Source organism: Bidens hawaiensis, unplaced genomic scaffold (genome assembly GCF_021521415.1).
Source record: "Bidens hawaiensis isolate Kalapana, Puna unplaced genomic scaffold, B.hawaiensis_p1.1 tig00041188_1, whole genome shotgun sequence".
In the NCBI taxonomy this organism is placed as follows: domain Eukaryota; kingdom Viridiplantae; phylum Streptophyta; class Magnoliopsida; order Asterales; family Asteraceae; genus Bidens; species Bidens hawaiensis.
Window position 1 is genome coordinate 18,117 of NW_027505704.1, and position 20,249 is coordinate 38,365.

General features: G+C 33.8%; 3 protein-coding genes and 1 pseudogene across 6 annotated transcripts; 2 read left to right on the forward strand and 2 right to left on the reverse strand.

Moving 5' to 3' along the window:
- Window positions 1-425: 425 nt before the first annotated feature.
- On the forward strand, window positions 426-4,321 carry LOC143614839 (histone deacetylase HDT1-like). Its single transcript, XM_077088161.1, has 10 exons — window positions 426-480; window positions 2,009-2,079; window positions 2,158-2,381; window positions 2,523-2,539; window positions 2,630-2,671; window positions 2,762-2,940; window positions 3,487-3,555; window positions 3,644-3,731; window positions 3,796-3,925; window positions 4,274-4,321. The coding sequence occupies exons 1-10, from the start codon at window positions 468-470 to the stop codon at window positions 4,308-4,310; spliced, it is 870 nt and encodes a 289-aa protein (XP_076944276.1). The 5' UTR covers window positions 426-467; the 3' UTR covers window positions 4,311-4,321.
- On the forward strand, window positions 4,312-4,995 carry LOC143614828 (uncharacterized). The gene has a single exon (XM_077088149.1). It carries the CDS (start codon window positions 4,312-4,314, stop codon window positions 4,993-4,995), a length of 684 nt encoding a protein of 227 aa, XP_076944264.1.
- Window positions 4,996-6,432: 1,437 nt separating this feature from the next.
- Window positions 6,433-10,716, reverse strand: LOC143614838 (splicing factor U2af small subunit B-like). 3 transcript variants are annotated; one of them, XM_077088159.1, is made up of 6 exons: window positions 10,438-10,716; window positions 8,922-9,008; window positions 8,759-8,840; window positions 8,553-8,679; window positions 8,123-8,458; window positions 6,433-7,034 (listed from the first exon to the last, which is right to left on the reverse strand). In XM_077088159.1, exons 1-5 carry the CDS (start codon window positions 10,672-10,674, stop codon window positions 8,146-8,148), a joined length of 846 nt encoding a protein of 281 aa, XP_076944274.1. In that variant the 5' UTR covers window positions 10,675-10,716; the 3' UTR covers window positions 6,433-7,034; window positions 8,123-8,145. The 3 variants fall into 3 exon arrangements, with proteins under 3 accessions (XP_076944274.1, XP_076944275.1, XP_076944273.1); XM_077088160.1 differs by lacking the exon at window positions 6,433-7,034 and adding an exon at window positions 7,773-7,958; XM_077088158.1 differs by lacking the exon at window positions 6,433-7,034 and having other exon boundaries at window positions 7,783-8,458.
- A 3,083-nt stretch (window positions 10,717-13,799) lies between these two features.
- Window positions 13,800-18,471, reverse strand: LOC143614829 (enolase 1-like; annotated as a pseudogene). Its single transcript, XR_013150359.1, has 15 exons — window positions 18,445-18,471; window positions 18,296-18,343; window positions 18,100-18,186; window positions 17,531-17,611; window positions 17,335-17,436; window positions 16,584-16,664; window positions 16,411-16,485; window positions 16,254-16,316; window positions 15,921-15,998; window positions 15,642-15,834; window positions 15,048-15,098; window positions 14,889-14,977; window positions 14,743-14,794; window positions 14,601-14,657; window positions 13,800-14,153 (listed from the first exon to the last, which is right to left on the reverse strand). The product of XR_013150359.1 is annotated as an enolase 1-like (transcript).
- Window positions 18,472-20,249: the final 1,778 nt, after the last annotated feature.

A 20,249-nucleotide genomic window follows, 5' to 3' on the forward strand; every position in this document is an offset into this window, starting at 1 on the left:
TTATTTACACTAGAATTGGGGATCAATACGCACGTCACTTGCATGAAGTTGTCGAAACCCTGCAAAGAAACCGACCTTTCTAATTCCTTGAGTGTCACATGTATGTATACAACAAAATAGTAAATAACCTATGCCAAAAATAAGGGTTGTTATATTATAACACCACTCTCATGGTGTGTTAATAAACGTATACGGCTCGTTAGCCCTGCATAATTGACAAATGTACTTTAACAACTTTTTAGTTTATACAAGCCGTATAGACCTCTATAAACTGAGACACAATATGACATAATAATTTTGGCTTATACGGCTTGTCTAGTGGCAACGGGTGTTTGAAAAGCAACCGTGGTCCGCGACGCAGCGTATCCATATCCCGCTTTCACTCATTCATTCCTCCAAACCCTAACGTTTTCTTCCTCTGCTCATTTTCACTCTTATTTCTCTGCCGCTCAAAATCACCGTCTGCTATGGAGTTTTGGGGTAACAATTCACATATTATTATACAATCGTATCTTATCTTCATGTATATATTTCCTTTATTCTCTTCCGGATGAATTCCCTACATTTTTGTAGCTTATAATCATGCGCGATAACGAGTCTTTATATTATTCACCTATCGGTTTACTATGCTTCGATTCGTGATTTTGTGTACATGATTTGCTTGTCTGATGTCAGTAACGAGTTATGTGTCAGTTTGTGAATGTGATATTGTGTACGTGATATGCTTTTCTAATGTGTTATTATTATTATTATTCTTTTGATTTTGTTAGTTGTGACCTAAGTTATGTTTTCGTTGTGAAATTAGTAGGAATGTACACGACTTGTGTATGAGTTTGGATTATTATTATTATTATATAGATGTTAGGCTTTGTATATTGCAAACGCTTGCTTGCTTGTATACAGTGGCACTTGTTACCTAAGTTTTGTTTTCGTTGTGGAATCAGTAGGAATGTATGAGTTTGTGGATATGGTGGTGTTGTTAGGGTTTATTTGGAGGATAGTGCGGCTTGTTTGTTTGTTTGTTTGATTTAGTGTAGTTGTGTTCATGTGACGAGAGTTTTTGTTTTTTTTAAATGAAAATTTGAAGTGAGAATGATTTATTAAGTGATGGTTTAGATATAGTTCAGTTTGTTCGCATTTTGTAGCTGTGTATACTTAGGCCTGTGAATGAACTGAAGGTTCAGTGAACAATGCTGGAGTTTAGTTTGTTGACGTTTGCTCATTTCTGTTTGGTTTTATTTATGCTTGTTTATTCCTGTCTGCTCATGTATGTGCGCTAAACTATGCAGTTTTATAGTTTTTTAATTACTAAATTGGATGAATCATGCACTTTTAAAAAGCTATTTTAGATTTGTTTGGTAGACATTACTGGATACATAATGTTTTATATCTGTTTCTTTATGTTAATTTTATGTCTGTTTGTGTTCCTTTATGTTTGCTCATATATGTTCGTTCGTTTTTCCATTAACTGTTAGTGTTTGAGTGGATACATAGTGTTTTATATCTGTTTATTTGCTCTGTACTCAAATGAACAAACATGCCTATGTTCGTGCTTGTTTGGTTCTTTTACAGGTCTATTTTTGCCTGATGAACATATGTTTGTGAATTTGAAACCAAATTTAGTTGGGTGATTTTTGATATCGTTCTTCATTTGAAGTCACCATTAATGTAATGAAACATTAGATTTTGTTTTTAGTTTTCCATTGAGTAGTAGTTTGCAGCTGTTTTTATTTATTGCAATATCCATCATGATAAATGTTTACTCATGAACTATTGTTTGGGTATTAAAGTTTGTAGTTACTTGGATGTTTTTTTTGTCTATCTATATGAATTCTGCATATTAAGTAATCTTAAACTAATGATGCATTAGGTTGTTTTTACATATGAACTATGGCATCATATGAAATCCAAACATGTATTTTCTGCAAATTAATTATGTGATTCCGATTTTTTTTTTACTTTTGTTGTTACCCTTTGGTTGCAAAATCTTATATTGCTTTGTTCGCAGGTGCTGAGGTTAAAAGTGGTCAGCCACTTGATGTAACACTCGGGGAAGACAAAGTCATACATCTTTCACAGGTAACCTCTCCATACTACTAATTTTATTGGTTTTTATGCTTTGATTATTTTAAACAAACAAAATTTTTATATTTGCAGGCTTGTCTTGGAGAAATCAAGAATAACAAAGCAAGTGATTCTGTTTACTTGCATATCACCATCAACAACAAAAAACTTGTTCTTGGAACGCTTAACTCTGAGAGATTGCCTCAGCAGCTATTTGACTTGGTGATTGACAGAGATTTCCAGCTGTCACATAGCTGGAAAAATGGCAGTGTCTACTTCTATGGATACAAAGCTGACCAACCTTTGGGAGATAAGACATATCCTTTATGCAAAGATACATGCACACACCAATGTTTTCGTATTTGTCAGTTTTATGTTCTAATTGTTTTAATATAGAATATGAGTGTTGTTCAATTGTTTACATCCTTGACTGGCTTGCCTTTGTGCTGTGTGATCACTGATTCAGACGAGTCTGGTTAGTGTACATTTATTATGTTATTTTTTTATTTAATCTTTATTTGTTTTTTAGTTTTTTATTGAATTGAATGTTTGTTGTTTTGTTTAGATTCTGATGACGAAGATGCTATTCCACTTCCAGTTTCTAATGGTATAAATTTGTTTTTTTTTGTTTTTTGTTTTATACGTTATTGAATTAGTCTTGATTTTAACGTTTAAGCTGGTTTTGCAGGCACGCAAGAGGTAAAGAAAGAAACACCTGCGGTGGTCAAACAGGAAGTTAAGAAAGAAGACAACACGGTGGCTGCCAAGAAGAAAGATGGTAAGCAGAAAGTGAAGATTGTAGAACCGAAGAAAGATTCTGATGAAGATGATTCTGATGAAGGTGATTCAATGTCTGAAGATTCTGATGAAGATGAGGTATGCAACTTTTTAATTGAAATTTTTATGTATATGATTTTTCGTTTTGTTTTGATAAGTGTTAATTAAAGGTTGTTTGAGCTGAAACAACCTAAACCAGTTTACAAATCTTAATTTTGTATATTTGATTTCTGTTTAGTTAGGCATGTAAGCGGACACGAATGGAGTGTGTTTGTGTTTGTGTTCGTTTGTTTAATATAACGGTGGAACACGGACAACTAAATGCTTCACGAACGTAAACTATTGAATATAGGTAAGCATAGCATAAACAAACGTAACTGAGCTAAATCCATTTATTTAAAAGTAAATGTGAATAAGTGTGTTCGGCCTAAGAAGTTATTAATACTAGACTAAATTTTCATGGGTTTAAAACATTTATATGTATATATTAGCAAACATAAATGAATCGACTTAAATGAGTTTAAATGAATGAACGTGACATGTGTCCATGTTTGTTCAGTTAACTAAATGAACAAATAAACAAACTTAAATGAGCTTACCAGTTTAGTGATTCTTTGTTAAAAAACTCTTGGTACTTTTTTTTAGGGTGATGAAGATGATTCATCTGATGATAGTGAAGCCAGCAGTGATGAGGATGAAGAGACACCAAAGAAGGTTAGTTACATTTTATGTTCTTGTTTTTCTACTTTTATTTTAGTTATTAATAATGTAACATTACGATGAATTATTTTTATTGTTGTAGCAACAATCTGGAAAGAAGAGACCTAATGAATCTGCAATGAAGACCCCTGCAACTGACAAGAAGGCAAAACTGACACCCCAGAAGACTGGTAATAGTTTGTGGCATTTAAGATTTAAATAAAGTGTGAATTTACAATGATATGTTTTTGACAGATGGCAAAAAGGCACATGTGGCAACACCGCACCCTAAAAAAGAAACCAAGACTCCAGCTAACAATTCAAACCAGAAAAGCTCAGCCTCTGCTTCCACTGATGGTGCACATTCTTGCAAGCCATGCAACAGGTTTGTTCTGTTTTTGTTATGTAACTTATGTTTACGTGTGTATGTGTGTGCGTATCTATCTACATGTGTGTATGCATACATACAGGGCTTTGTGACATAATCAATTTAACCTGAGACTTGTTAACCCAAATGAATAAATGGGTCGTGGTTGAGTCACCTGTTTGACCTGTCATTTTTACATGAATTTATCAAGTCTTTTTGGTTTTATTTTGAAGGGTTAACTGTATATGCATGTATATGTGTATGTATGTATATATACATGCATACAGGTTTTATTTTGTTGAATTATCAATTTGACTTTGTGAACCCTGATTTAATTTATTGAGTTGTTTGTGTTTTGTTTTGCAGGACCTTTAAGTCGGATGGCGCTCTTCAATCCCATTGATATGCCAAGCAAGGGAGATGGAACTGATTTCGGCTTTGGGGTTTGTCCTGTAACTTGTGACCCTAAGATTGTATATATTCATGATACGCGTAAGAAATTGAAAGGTGTAAGTGTAAGCTGTAGCAACCGATGGCAAGTTGAAGTTTTTACTTTAAGTTCAGGGGTTTGGAGAAGCTCGTATGGTAATCTGCCTGGCAACTCTGTTGAATTCGGTTGCGGTGATCCTTCGGTAACCATAGACGGGTCTATTAATTGGCTTGTGGGAAACGTTATTATTTCATTTGATTTGTCAACCGAAGAATTTAAAGAAATACGCCTCTCAAATGAGTTATACACCGATTATTTGTTTTTGTTAAAGCTGAATGATTCTCTTGCTTTGGTAAGTGTGAATCTTAAAAGAGAGGATATTTGTAAAGTGTGGATGATGGAGAATGGTGATTCGGGATCATTTATAAATCGATTTACCTTTAAACCATATAAGTCGGTTGCTAAATTATGTGTTCCATTGGAATTTAGGAGGAGTGGTGAACTTGTGATGAAGATGATAGATTGGCGTCATGATTCAGCAGTAGTTGTAGCTTGTACACCATTCTCAGAACAACTTAATGAAGTTGGGATTAAAGGGTGGTCAACTACACTTAGCGTGAGTCCATACACGGAATCTTTACTCTTGCTTGATCGGTAAGAGGCGTTAACTAAATGAGTGTTGGAGCAATTACTTGGTATTTAAGATATACCCCTTTTGGTTATTTGAAAGGTAAACATTAGCTTTGTGTAATTGTCTGTTAGTTCAGTCTTTATGATGTTAAATTATAATGAATATTTTGTTGATATCGAGTTGATGTTACCAGCCTTTAGTGGTTTACATAGGGAATGCCCACTTGACAGGTTTGTATTTGCAAGGAAACATTATGTGACATGTCATAAAAAACCGCTTCAAGTTATTATATATGTTACCATGAATTTAGAGGTAAGATGTCTATGTAATGGGCATTGATAGATTTAGATTGTATAACTTACGTGATCAACATCTAATAGTATGTGGATTCTTGATATAGCGGTTTCCGGTTGCAAATATGAGATAAAAGTTATATAGCTTTGTGAAAGTTTTGATGCCTTCCTTAGAGTTTACTGGTATATCCACGAATAAAGAAACTTGAGTGCTAAATTGGTTCTTGTATGCATATCAAAACCCTATGGACTTTCAATAAATTGCTACTTTTGCGCAACCATTATTTAAAATTGTGTATTTTCTAACCAGAAAATGCTTCATTTATGACTTTAACTCTTTATTGGTTTAATCTTGCCGTTTTGTTTGTTTCCCGTGTAAGTGTATTTGTTTTGATCATTCATGTATACGACCTATAATGCACACAACCTTGTCTCCCCTCCTGATCATGGTTCTCTTAGGTGACTGTGCCGAAAAGTCTCCCACGACATCCTCTCTCCATTTTCAAGTGTCATCCGAAACAGTGAAGTAAAACTAACTAAACTCGTCGCTTAAAGCTTGTCTAGTTTATCTTTTCAAACTACAAAGAAACTTCACACCCAAATCTCCAAAAATCAAAAGTAACTTATTCAACCCCTCTCAGTTCTTAGATAAGGAAAGACACTTCAATCGCAAAATACTCTAAAAAAAGAATATGTTCAGGCGTCACAACTGCTTGGGGGCACCACTGTAATGTTAGAAGTATCGTTGTAAATAGGTCGCATACACATCAAGGTTGGACACAGAGAGCTCGAACTACTTAAAAAAGCATTATTTAATAAAAACATACAATGAAGCTATACTGATACAAAGAGAATAGATATCTCAACTTAGCAATGAAGATGAAATACTAGTGAAGAAAACAAATACTGCTTTGATTTAAAAACAATCAAATGAAGAATACAAAAATCTGGTTGAGTTTACAAAAAAAAACAATAAAACTAGTTTATCTAATTAGTATAAATAGGGATTACAGGTTTTAGATTTTGGTATACTGTTTTTTGATAAAAGAATACTGCAATCGAGCTCTTGGAGACTTCGAGACAGCCAACTGCTTTCGGTTCAACACAAATGAATAAATCAACATGTTTTTGAGCCATTTGAGTAATCAAACATATTGGAGGTGTCCTCATCAAGGGTCTCAAAATCATGCACTAACTTGTCCTAATTTATTAATAATAAATCGGATTAGAGATATAATGTCATCATTAGCTGACATCGAACCATCTGCGATCGTGGGGGATTTTGTGACATTCCTAAACGAACTCCAAAAATAAGGAGCTGTGTCGAATAAAGCCTTGCAATCATGTTCCGTCCATCAATAAATTAAAATTATACAACCAGTTGATTTGGGCTGACTTAAAATTAGCAATAGTTGAACCAAAAGGCAGCATGGCTCTAAACCCGGGTTACTAGTTCAACCAAACAAACCAACCTATCAGTCCAAACTAAGCTAAATCAGTGGCATTACATTTCCGGATTATAGGTAATTCCAGTCCAGTTTTCAAAACCAAGTTTTCAAGCAAAAACAAAAAAATGTGCAAAAAATTCAATATCAAACATAAATTAAATGCACAAAAGATTCTCAATCAAAATACAGAAAGGACATAGATTCTGAAAAAACAAAAATATAATATTCAAAATACATAAAAACAAAACTACATTAATAAACCTCTGTAGCAATAGACATCTTTACTTCCTCTTGTCCTGAAGATGAAGGTTAAGATGTCGACAACCTGTATAAAGATAATAACAAACGGCAAAAATTAAGGACCCGTCCAGAATACCTGAACCTGCAAAACTAGTAAATTAAGTAAGATCACATTTTTTAAATTTAAATAATGAATAATAAAAAAATTCCTTCGCCAAAATCCACTCTTAAAATCCGGCCCGCGAAACTCGAAAAACCTAACACTATCCTGTTTTGAAAAGGCAATATATAGACGTGGCAAGATGGACCGGGTCGTGTAACGGATCAAAACAGGTCATATAACTACGGGTTGAAGCGAGTCAAGTCGGTTGGGGTGGGTTGACCGGACAACCTGTACTCCTGCACAGCGAAAAGCCGGCAGTAAGTAACTGTTTTCCATTTGACCTTTTTTTTTTAAGTTTTTCGTCTTCTTTATTTGTTTCACATTAATTTAAATTAGTTTATAAAAACACACTTTAACCAAAATCCACTCTTAAAATCCGGCCCGCGAAACTCGAAAAACCTAACACTATCCTGTTTTGAAAAGGCAATATATAGACGTGGCAAGATGGACCGGGTCGTGTAACGGATCAAAACAGGTCATATAACTACGGGTTGAAGCGAGTCAAGTCGGTTGGGGTGGGTTGACCGGACAACCTGTACTCCTGCACAGCGAAAAGCCGGCAGTAAGTAACTGTTTTCCATTTGACCTTTTTTTTTTAAGTTTTTCGTCTTCTTTATTTGTTTCACATTAATTTAAATTAGTTTATAAAAACACACTTTAACCAAAATCCACTCTTAAAATCCGGCCCGCGAAACTCGAAAAACCTAACACTATCCTGTTTTGAAAAGGCAATATATAGACGTGGCAAGATGGACCGGGTCGTGTAACGGATCAAAACAGGTCATATAACTACGGGTTGAAGCGAGTCAAGTCGGTTGGGGTGGGTTGACCGGACAACCTGTACTCCTGCACAGCGAAAAGCCGGCAGTAAGTAACTGTTTTCCATTTGACCTTTTTTTTTTAAGTTTTTCGTCTTCTTTATTTGTTTCACATTAATTTAAATTAGTTTATAAAAACACACTTTAACCAAAAACAGAGAAAGAAAAAAATTTAGATAATTCCAGTCTTACCCATGATCATTGTTGATGCTACTTTAATCTGTTGTAGCAGCCGATTTTGCTTCCTTTTCTCGATTCCATTTTTCAATCTTAGCCCTTCTTTCAGCACTTCCTTCTCTAACTGGGCTCCGGTTCCTCTTCCCTTCCGGGCTTCTGTTCCGGCCCGATCGTCTTCCCGGGCTCCTACTTCTAGGCCTCCTGCTTCTGTCACTGTGGCGGTGATCAGAGTAACCGCCACCACGACCGCCACCTGAAGGGCGGTCATCATGATTCCTGTGCCTTGGTGGACTATGGCTTCTGCTTCTACTTCTCCTACTACGCCTCCCAAATAACTGTCTCCTCAAATCCCTAAATATATATGCAATATATAAATTAGTGATTAGTGAAAACTAAAAGTTGAGAGATGAATGTGAACTAGTGAAGGGTATAAAAGTAAACTCACTTGCTAATCTTTTTCAGATGCATGAAGTTGCAATAACCACCTCGGTTGCATACGTTTTCTTCATACTGTCTACATGTAGCTTCACGGAAATCGGTTACTGGAGAAAAGTCCACAATAATGGGTCGACCTGAAAAATAATTTAGATTTTATGTTAGACAACAATATTGTTGTTTTAAGGTAACTTAACATGAAACTAATAAATTTACCTGCGTAAAATCTTCCACTCAGATTCTGTAGAGCGGCTGCAGCATGTTCTTCTTCCCTAAACTGTGCATACACATTTCCTACCTGCAAATTGTGAAGATAAATCATTTTCCATGTTTTAATGTGAAAATATTCAAATGATTTAATGTGTAGAAAGGAACATACCATATGGTCAGCCAAGTTATCACATATGTTTAGGCTTTCAATCTCTCCGTATTTTCCCAGTTCTTCAAACAGATCTTCGTAAAAATCCTGCACATATACATAAACTAGAAGGTAAACAGACATAAATAAACAGTTAAAAAACATTGGTTCTGCATTTATTGGTTCATTATTTGAAACAAATGGAGAATAGTTCAATAAAAACACCTGTTAATAGTATGGTTACATAGGAAAGTCACACTTACAGTGAAGCATACATTAATAGATCATGCTTATGGTTATAAATTAACATTTATTTAGAAGTAGAAAAACTAATACACAAACTCAAACGCGATTGGAGTTCTAAATAAACTAGTAGGCGGGCTAAGTGGATTTAGGAGAAGATTATTAGTCGTTCAAAAAAAAAAATCAATAACATATCTAACATATAATTTTGAAACCATTACCACTAAGGGTGTTTAGTATTTGAATTGGACTTAAAAAACTCAAAACTCAATTCAAATAATTCGAAAACGAACGTTCGAATTCGATTATACAAAATTAGAGTTCAATTCAGTTAGAATTCAAATATTAAGGATTCTAATGATTTTAATCATACTTGGGCTACTAATACAATATCCAGCCCAAGCACAAAGTCCAACTACTTTTTGGCCGAATTAGAGTTTCTAACTCAAATCAAATTGGTTGAATCTACTTCAAACTCGAATCCAGGTTAAAAAACCAAAACTTGAAAAACTCGATTCGATTACTTCAGATATTTGAAATTTGATTTGTTGAACACCCCTAATTATGAAAACCCCTAATTACAATTTTAAAAATTGATTTGTTGAACACCCCTTATTACCACCGCACAGTTTACAGAACAAAACAGCATCTGAAATAACAGCCGGTAGTTTCAAAATCAAAAACTCAAAACTAGGGTTGATCAAAAAGTTCGTGGCTCGCGCCTCGCTTGAAGCTCCCTCAAAAATAGCTTGAATCCAAACGAGCCGGCTCGGCTCGTTTAGATTAAACCGCACATTTTAACATGTAATAATATAGTATGCGAAATTAAGAAAAAATAAAAACAATATATATATACATTTATAATGCCAAAGTAATACATTTTAATATATTATAGCTTTAAAACATTACAAAACTAACAAAATAAAAAACAGAATGTTATAAATCATCTAGTTTATAAATTTTATATAAATCGATGTTAAAAATTTTATTTTTATTGTTTATACATCAATCAAAATTTGTAAAAAATAAACATAAATAAATAAATAAGTAAAAAAATAACGAGCTTGACTTGAAATTAAAACGAGCCAAGCTCGAGCTTGATTTTTCAGCTCAATAAAGCTAATGCCGAGCTCGATTAGCCCCATTCAAAGCCTAATTTATTCACTAGCAGCTAAATTAATAACCAAATGAATCTCTCTCTAATAAGCAACATAATCAAATTCTTCCTAAAACAGACCTAGGGTTTCAAAATAATCAATCAATCGTACAATCTCTAGAAAACGCATAAATTCACCTCAAAATGATCTTGAATTTTGGTGGGATCAAGCGGCTGGCCTTGCGGATCAACACCAGGCGTGATCATATCCGGCCGCTGATACATGTTTGACAGCAACAGCGTAGGGCTGACGCTAGGTTTAGTGTGGAGCCGTGAGCAGCGGTCGCCGTGGCGGCAAGCTCCGATCTTGAAGTAGAATGGACAGTTGACTCGGTCCTTCTCGGTGCCGAATATGGAAGCTAAATGCTCCGCCATTGTTGTTATTGTTCAGAGCAGGTGGTTAGGGTTAGGGTTTGTGTTAATAAGGAAAGTGACGACTACTGTTAATTTGGCAAAACTAGCCGGTAGCCGTTAGTTAGCCGTAAGCCGGAAGCTGGTGGCAGAGTAGCAGAAGCTTTTAATAAAACTAGCTGGGTGCCCGCGTGGTGCGGCGGAATGGCCGCACAACCTAACATCAGCAGCATAATCAGTGTCGGTACATGATTCACCTGATGACAGTGTATAAATAACCTAAATGTAGACGTGTAATTCATGGAAAAGCAGCAAGCTTGTAAATGATGTACAAATCAAGAAACAAAGCTGAAATATACAGTAATTTTCAAATAGATAATTTTTTTAAACCAACATATTTTGATATGAATCCCTTTCTGAACATGCACTGTTTTAATCTGAAATATGTTCTGACCTGACCCCTTTCGACTCAAAAGCGTACCGACACAAATCGAACTAATTTAACCATTTTTGTATCGACTCATTCTGACCCTAATTTGGTCTTACACATGACTCAAGTTCATCTGACTCGACTCCTAATTTGGTCTTACACATGACTCGAGCTCATCTGACTCGACTTTTTACCGATCCTAACCGATAATCACGTAGTATGTTAATTTTTTAAAGTTAAAGAAGTATAGCAATATCATACTCAAATTAAATAGAATAAAATGCTCGTTTTTATGATGTAATTTGTTTAAAAAATTATTAACGTGTGAAAAAGTTATAGCTCCTAAAAAGTCATGGGGTGGTTAATTTTGAATAAGAGTTGAATGTTAACTATTATATAAATTAACAAAAATTGATATAAGTTCAAGTACCAAACTTGTAAATTCAAATGTAAAAGCTTGTAGAGTTTTTTCTCAAACGTAGCGTTTTAATTTAGAGTTTTTTCTCATCCTCTAAAAGCTTTAAGATCCTCTTACCAAACAATACTTTTTATTAGATAGGAGTTTTTTCTAAAAGCTTGTAACTTAAAGCCCCTAAAAAGCTCATAAAAGCCCTTTGCCAAACACACCCTCAATTAATTACGTGGCCGTGAAGGACGTAAGATTTGGAACGTCGAGAACGTTACCGAAAATCAACAAAAACGAGTATGGGGTACATGCATTAAATTTATTGGTACGGTACGGATAGAGAAAAAAAATAAGTTGAGTCATCCGGGATTGGCAAGACCGTTAAATTTAGGTCGTGCCTAAACAGGTTTAACAGATATGAAGCGACACGCGTAACACAAATTTTAAACATGAATACGACTCATTTAACTATTTTATATGTCATAACTATAAGACACTTTTAAGTTTTGTATACCAATATGGTAAAATGATGGAGCATAGTCTACTAATTTTAATTATTTAAGAAAATAAAAAAATCACATACCGCACTTTTATTATTTAATAGGTTTTATTGTGTCTTAAACATGTACCCAATTTCCAGCCCTCGGGCCGTACGGGTACATGTACACGTTAGTGACATGTATAAAATTAGCTAAATTAGGATTGGTATTGGTAATACCATAACCAAAACATAAAGCCAAATCCAAAAGTAAAACTAATAACCATAATTTCAAAGTACGCCATAATGATTGATTAGTCATTCGATGTTATAATTGATATAATGATAGGTTCAAAATACGTTTGTTGATGATTATTTATATAGTTGGAGTTATTTTAGATATTAAATATGGAGAATCTTAATAAAATCTCTACGTATTCTAAATTGGTACAAAATACCTACACATAGCCAATAATACATGTACATAATAGGCTAAATGCTTCGTCATTATTTTGGTTTCATGTAGAGAGGCTAGGGTTAGGGTTTGTGTGAATATGGGGAAAGTGATGAATTGAAGAAGAAAATCGTGGGTTGTATATTTTGGTTATATAAAGGATTTTATTACATGGACGTTTACGTAAATGATTTTGAGTCAAATCAAATTTGTATATTTTTATTTGGAGAGAATTCCTATTTGCATTCATGTGGTTATAAAACGGGTGCAGACTACGACCTCAAAGGTCAAAAGTCAAAATGACGTTGCTTCCTGTACTTTGAAAGCAGACAAACAGGTCTCCCTTCGTCAATGTCATCTATTTTTTCATGCACTAAGTAGTTAAATGATCTACTAAGCCCTTGACCTTCAATATTAAACCCACAATGATCCTCGTCTTCGATTAACCCTCCACACTCCATCTTTGGAGCCCTAATGTCTCAATCTTCGACGCAATCGAGGTCACACACATACGATCGATTGGAACTGAGATGCTCTTGTGGTTCAAGGACATGCTCAGGTGGGATACCTTTCCATTATAACGCGTTTTGGGCGCTTCCTGGTAGTGGATGACAATAGAAGTCACAGTTAATCGTGCTCAGGTGGGAGTGGTAACAGGATGAGTGACCTCCTCCGAAGTCTCTCTACCTGGGCAACCAAAAGCAAATCCATGAGGTGATGGTGGTTCATCCAACCAAAACTAACACTATTATAATGCGACGGTAGGTGGGCTGTTACACAAATCATCAATTTTGGACAATGTTTCTTGTTCCCCAATTCATTAATTTTGGACATTTTTTCCATCCCACACATTTCAAATAAAACAAACTCGTAACCCAACCGAATCCATACTTAAATCTGTAAACGGACATTCCCATAATATGAAAAACCAAAATTTCGTTCTGATTACAAAATCAACACATATCGACTCTTGCACACCCCAAATTAACGTAAAATAATCATTTTATCCATATACTTGAAAAAACAAAAAAAAACAAACAGAAGTTTATACATAACACACCCCTTCCTCCTATCATAATTTGATGATCATGACATAAAATCCTAAACAGTTTTGAATCTAGCTCGTTTTATGTAATTATATGTTTAATGTATTCAATAAAGTTATATGATAATGGATTTGCGAGCCTAGTCAAAATTAATACATAAAGTTTGGGCTTGTTTAACATTAGCTTTATTCAAGCTTTAACGAGTCGATCTCGACTAGCTCAATTGTATTCCTAAGTTTATACAATTTTTAGGTACATTTTAGTTACACTTTATTTTCAATAAATGAGACTGGAAATACATGATTTCTTTGATTATTGCTGGCATTTTATGAGTCATAGACTCATAATCTCACAAATTCTTTTACTCTTTATACATATAAAAACTAACTACTTTCTAATCCCACAGAATCATCATGATATAGATAAACAAAAAACACTGCAAGTATTAATAGAATATTATGCAGCTAGAGACTACACATACCATGGACAAGAGGATTAATTAACAGTTAACACAAAACAAAATCCACTTTATAAATACAATTATTATGAGAAACAGGTCTATTTTACTCTTCCCTTAGGCGTTTATTTCGATTGTATTCAACGCAAATTTAGTACGGCTCTACCGGCTTCCTGAAGTTGGCTCCGGCATAAACTGCTTCTGACCCGAGTTCTTCTTCAATTCGCAAGAGCTGAACACAAATTGATTAAGTCAAAGTCAAATGTAATTATGTGTATATATATAAAACTACGTGTGTAAATGAGCCAAGCCCAGCGGAGCCCGACCTCAGTTAGGCTCGAGCTCGGCTTGTTTTATATTAAGAGGGCTTGAGCACGAGCTTGACTCGTTTATATTTATTAATTATTTTATTATTTTTATTTATATACTTCTATAATTATTTACACACACACACATATATATATTCATAATTATAATTTTGTATATAATACAATATATATTATTTATTAATTTTTATCATATGTTTATATATAATAATACTTAATATATAGATATATAATAAAATTATACAAATAAAAAAACTCGTTTAAGCTCGCGAACCGGCTCGAGCTTGATTAGCTTGTTTATTAAATGAGCCTTAATTAAGCTAAGCTCGATTTGAGTTTTTAACAAGCCAAACCTGATTGTACTTGGCAAGACGTTCTGATCTGCATGGGGCTCCAGTCTTGATTTGGCCCTGATAAGTGAATTATTTTATATAATTACATCTATATTTATATGTATGCATTATGTTATGTATTCGCGCGTATCAAAATCATTACCGTAGCTAAACCAACAGATAGATCAGCAATGAAGGTGTCTTCTGTTTCTCCACTGTGACACCAAATGCAAAGTTATTAATAAACAAAAAAATGAAGCTAGAAAATAAACTGTAAAAGCATATATAATTAATTATTTATTTATATACCTGCGATGACTGGCCATCACACCCCAACCAGCATGCTTTGACATTTTCACAGCTTCAATGCTCTCAGTTACAGATCCAATTTGGTTAACCTATAATTACAAAACAATATGAGAAAACAAAGGAATAACCCAAAAATAATAAAATCAATTAAAGGTATACCTTGAGAAGAAGGGCATTGCATGTCTTCTCACTAATTGCCTTTTGAACTCTCTGAAATCACAATTTAAATATCCAACAAATATTTTGGTCAAACGGTCAAAGTGTATACAAACTTTAAAAATATCATATCATATATACCCATGCAGATATAGAAATATCATATATGCGTTAACAAAAGTAGTTAAAATATCAAATATACCCAACTCATTAAAAATAAAAACTTCATAAATGACCATTTTACCCTTATTTTATATAACTTTGAAATTTCTATACGCCCGTCTTTAACTTCATTTTTTTTTATTTACCAATGTTTAGCATTATTTTTTTTTACCTATTCGATTGTTTGATTATCTGCCATTGATAGAACAAAAGAGGAGAGATGACAGTTCGCTTGGCTTGCTTATCGTCAATATCAATCAAAAACTAAATAAAAAATAGTGTTTAATGGAAAGGGGTAGAATGGTCATTAAGTGTAAATTTACTAAAGTTGGGTATATGTGATATTTTTAGTTTTGGTTGGATGTATATGAAAATTTTCAAACTGTAAGGATATGCATGAAATCGATCTTATAATGTAAAAACGATAAAACTAGCCGTTGGATTAGTGACCAAAAGATCATCACCAACAATCTGCACTTTATCACCACATTCTGCAGTCATCTTGCCATAATGCTCCCAATCATCTTGGTCAAACGGGTCTTCAATCGACACGATAGGGTAGTCGCTCACAAATGATTTATAAATATTTTAGCTGCACTCCTGAAATTTTTTGAGGCCCATTGTTGTTCTGCATAGAGGTATCAATGAAACAAAAATTTATCCACTATTAAATAAAAGAATAATAATAATGATGCATATGCATGAGAAACAAACCTCTTCTTTGAAGTTTAAATCATAGGTCTTGTCTTTTCCATAGAATTTAGATGCAGCAACATCCATTCCAATCACAACCTACGAATGGGTCAAAATTGGTGATCTATATGTGCGGGACAAAACAGGCGGGCTGGGTCGACCCGATACACGCTATGTAGTAAATATGACTACTTTTTTTTTTTTGGATAAAACCATTAAAAAGATTGTATGCATAAAAAGTACACTTTTGGCGAGTTCAACCCGTTTGATGTGTTACCTTTTGCATAATATCACCCATCCAAAAACTTTAATGCAAACAAGTGATATTAACTTTTTAACTTTTAAAGTATTCACCTTTCCTGTGTAACCAGCTTGAGAAATGGCGGTTTTGAGCAACTCAAGGCCCTCCTTGTTTTCCTAAAGTTCAAAAAGACAATATCATGTTAAAATATGATTAAAAAATTAAGACTAAATTACAAGATGATATATAACAATTTGCAACCATGATTACCTGAATATTAGGTGCAAAGCCACCTTCATCACCAACATTTGTTGCATCCTGGCCATATTTCTTCTTAATAACCGACTGCAAACGCGTGTAAAAGATTAACATTCACAAGCCAAGGTGCAGTATATAAATTTACAATTGGATATCGAGAAATATGTTTCAACTTTTGAACCAACCTTTAAATTGTGATATACTTCTACACCCATCTTCATGGCTTCCTTAAAACTTGAAGCACCAACTGGAAGAATCATGAATTCCTAAAAAAAGTGACTTGTTTTCAACAAACATTCGGTATATCACAAAGACCATATGTTTTCAAGATGTATACCTAGGCTGGTAAATGGTTGTTTAACTTTAAGTGAATATAAGAACACAGATATTTAAACACACAGATTTTCTTCTTCATGTTCGTTTGTTTAGAAAATGAGCTTGCTTGTTTACGTTCGTTTTTGACATTATAAACGAACAGTTCACAAACATAAATGAACTAACAGGTTTTGAACATAAATGAACACAGACGGAAAAACGATACACCAATTAAAAGTAATTGTGAATATCCAAATTAAAGTTTAAAAGACAACTATTCTCGCATCCAAATGATTGTTCCTAAAATTCGGTTTAGCGGTTTTAAAATATAAAAAATCAGTTTGGTTTGAAATTAATAACAGTAACAAATAATTTGCATGAGCATTTAAACAAACGGTAAATGAAGAATATAAATAAAATGATATATACAGATGTAAATGAACTGATGCAAACAACGAACATAAACGAATGTGCACGAACGTAAATGAACGATCACGATACGTGTGCATGTTAGTTCGTTTAGTTCATGTTCATTCAATTGCTAAACAAAAACGAACTTTTCGCCGAACATTACATGAATGACTCACTGAACGTTCAGTTCGTTTACAGGCCTATGTATACCTGCATAGCAAGCTTGTTTCCAGCATGTGATCCACCATTGATAACATTGAATGCTGGCACCGGTAATACTAATTTCTTGTTGCCAGCCAAGTTTGCAATATGCTGAACAAAATTTCAAAATCAAAACATATCAATTTGCTTCAAAATAATATGAGCAAAAAGATTGAATATATAGATTCTTTATAGCATAAGTTACCTGGTAAAGTGGAATATTTTTGACACTCGCTCCTGCTTTGCAGACTGCAAGAGACACTGCCAGAATGGCATTTGCTCCAAGCTAAATAACGTATGATTAGTGTCAAATTTTGTGCCAGAATTAAGAAAATAAATTAGGCCATTAAACAAACCGAACAAACACAAACGAGCATGTTCATGTTCGTTCATTAAACTTTAACTGGACAAGGGATGGAACACGGACAACTAAACTGACGAGGTTTTCTTGTTCGTGTTCGTTTGTTAAAAAGTATAAGCGACACGAATGTAAATGAACTAACCTAACTTAGCTAAAAGAATACATAATAAATGTTTTCGGCCAAAAGTTAAAACTAGACTAAATTGTAATGAGTCTAAAAAATTAAATTAATATATTGACGAACGTAAATGAACAAACTTAGACAGACGTAAACTAGCGAACATAAATGAACGAACGAGACATGTGTTCATGTTTGTTCGCTTAGAAACGAACTTATCTTTGAACAGTCCATTGAACACTAACTTCATTTACAGGCCAAAAAGAAATTGATTTAACAATTGGAATTATTATACCTTTTGCTTGCACCAACCCCACTCGTTTTTGGTTCCATCGAGTTCTTGAACCATGTAATTGTCGACACCAGTTTGATCTGTTGGGTCCTATAACATTAACATACATTCAAATCAGGTATATCAAAACATCACTCTTATGGTCTTTAAAGCCGAAAAAAATAGTATTCAGATGGATGTTAAGGGTGATGAAACAAACCTTGCCAGCAATAGCAGGGCCAATAACAGTGTTCACGTTGGAAACCGCCTAATCGTAGAATGTAAAATAAACTTTAATCAGCATCATGACGTGTCTAGTAAATAGATAAAAAGACATTAATCCAAACTGTTAACTCGCCTTGGAGACACCTTTTCCCAAGTAATCTGAGCCTCCATCTCTTAACTCCAATGCTTCATAGACACCTACAAGACAAGAATTATATGCATATCTTATTATGATGTTTAAAATTCTAGCCAAATATTATAGCTGCTAATGTATGAATACTGCAATCTATATAATGAAGGGATGTAAATGATCCAAGCCTCTTGTGAGCTACTCGAGATCGGTTCGTTAAAAGCTCAAGACCGGCTCATTTTGTAAACGAGCTCGAGCATAATAATAAACCTTTTAAATGAATGAACTCGGGCTTGAGTAGCTTGTGAGCCTAAACAACCATACTTTTTCTATATTTTTATATAATATAGTGAATATATTTTTTAATAATAATAATTTTTATATATAAAATTATGATAAAATAACTAAATAATGTATATAATTTTATAACAAAGCTATAATTATAGATATATAAAAAGATAAAAGTATACATAAATAAATTAATGAATAACAAACGAGCCGAGCACGGCTGATTTCGAGCTTGGGCTCCTGCTTAGCTCATTTACACCCCTAAACATTATATATCACAAAGATTTTCCTAACCATCCATCCATCCATCCATCCATCCATCCTTCACTCATCCTCACATTTTACACATCAGAACCATTATATATTTTTAGAAGTTTATAAAAACTCTTTACAAATTTTGCAAAATTTATAAAGCTTACAGTTCTTTTTAAAAGCTCACAATTTCTTAAAAGAAAATTACAAAATATACAAATTCGTATAAATATATACAAACATTTTACAAATTCCAAAAAATCTATAAATATCAAATTAATTTCAATTTCACAAATCTTATAAACAAAACTGAAAGGGGCCCACACTTCGCGAATGTTGGCCTCCCAGGAACCAGTGGCAAAGCTTGCACTTTTATATAGGGGGCTGAAAGTCACGAACCCGAGGTATTCTTTAACAGTTTGTTTCATGAGAGAAATAGATCTTACCGGTGGATGCCCCGCTAGGAACAGCTGCACGGGCCCATGTACCATTTGCTAGAATAACATCCACCTGTATCAAACCAAATTAACATCCAGATTTCAGGAAAACAGTCTCATTAGTTTCAGCCAAACCAAAACAAAACCGATATCTGGTTTAGTTTTATGTTTTTGTAAAAATTGAACTTATGGTTCGGTTTTGGTTTTGCATGTTATTAAAACCAAAAAGTCCTAAGCAAACAGAATTCCTAGATTTTCATTTTTTTATTATTTTAAGTAATTTAGACTAATTTAATAAATATTTAACTCAAATATTTTAGGCCAAATGCATAATAATTAATTAGTTATCAATTAGCAAAATGATTTAGGTCTAACCATTTTTTTCCGGCCAAAAATTTTTCAAGATCAAATGACAAAACTGCAAAAAAAGATAAAAAAAAAAAAAAACGTAATGCTACGGTTTCAAAAGTTCAAAAACGAAAGTTTTGTTTTTTTTGGTTCAGTTTTAGCTCAAAACGACCCAAACCGAACCATGCACACCCCCTAGGCCCTATCACCTACTGACAATAGACGGATTGTAGATGTCTATTGATCTAAATTCGAAAGAACAACGTGGAAATGCGAGTGAGCTATGAAATGGATCTGCGGAAAACAAACAAACAAAGAAACCTCGACGGTAGGATTGCCTCTGCTATCGAAGATTTGACGTGCCATTACTGATTTGATAGTGGCCATAATTATGGTTGTTTGTTGAGAATGAGATGCAGAGAAGTGAGGAAATAAGAGGCATGCATGTATTTGTACTAGTTGTTTTCATGTATTTATAGGCTTCCGGTTTTAGT

Bases quoted from the DNA above. Each gene is read 5' to 3' on its own strand.
- LOC143614839 (XM_077088161.1), top strand. The intron at 2,672-2,761 runs GTATAAATTTGT...CAGGCACGCAAG, and splicing joins TCCACTTCCAGTTTCTAATG to AGGTAAAGAAAGAAACACCT. The intron at 3,556-3,643 runs GTTAGTTACATT...TTATTGTTGTAG, and splicing joins ATGAAGAGACACCAAAGAAG to CAACAATCTGGAAAGAAGAG.
- LOC143614828 (XM_077088149.1), top strand. From the start codon at position 4,312: ATGCCAAGCAAGGGAGATGGAACTGATTTCGGCTTTGGGGTTTGTCCT.
- LOC143614838 (XM_077088159.1), bottom strand. From the start codon at position 10,674: ATGGCGGAGCATTTAGCTTCCATATTCGGCACCGAGAAGGACCGAGTC. The intron at 8,680-8,758 runs GTAAATTTATTA...ATTATTTTTCAG, and splicing joins GAGTGGAAGATTTTACGCAG to GTCGACCCATTATTGTGGAC. The intron at 8,459-8,552 runs GTGAGTTTACTT...ATATATATTTAG, and splicing joins CATCTGAAAAAGATTAGCAA to GGATTTGAGGAGACAGTTAT.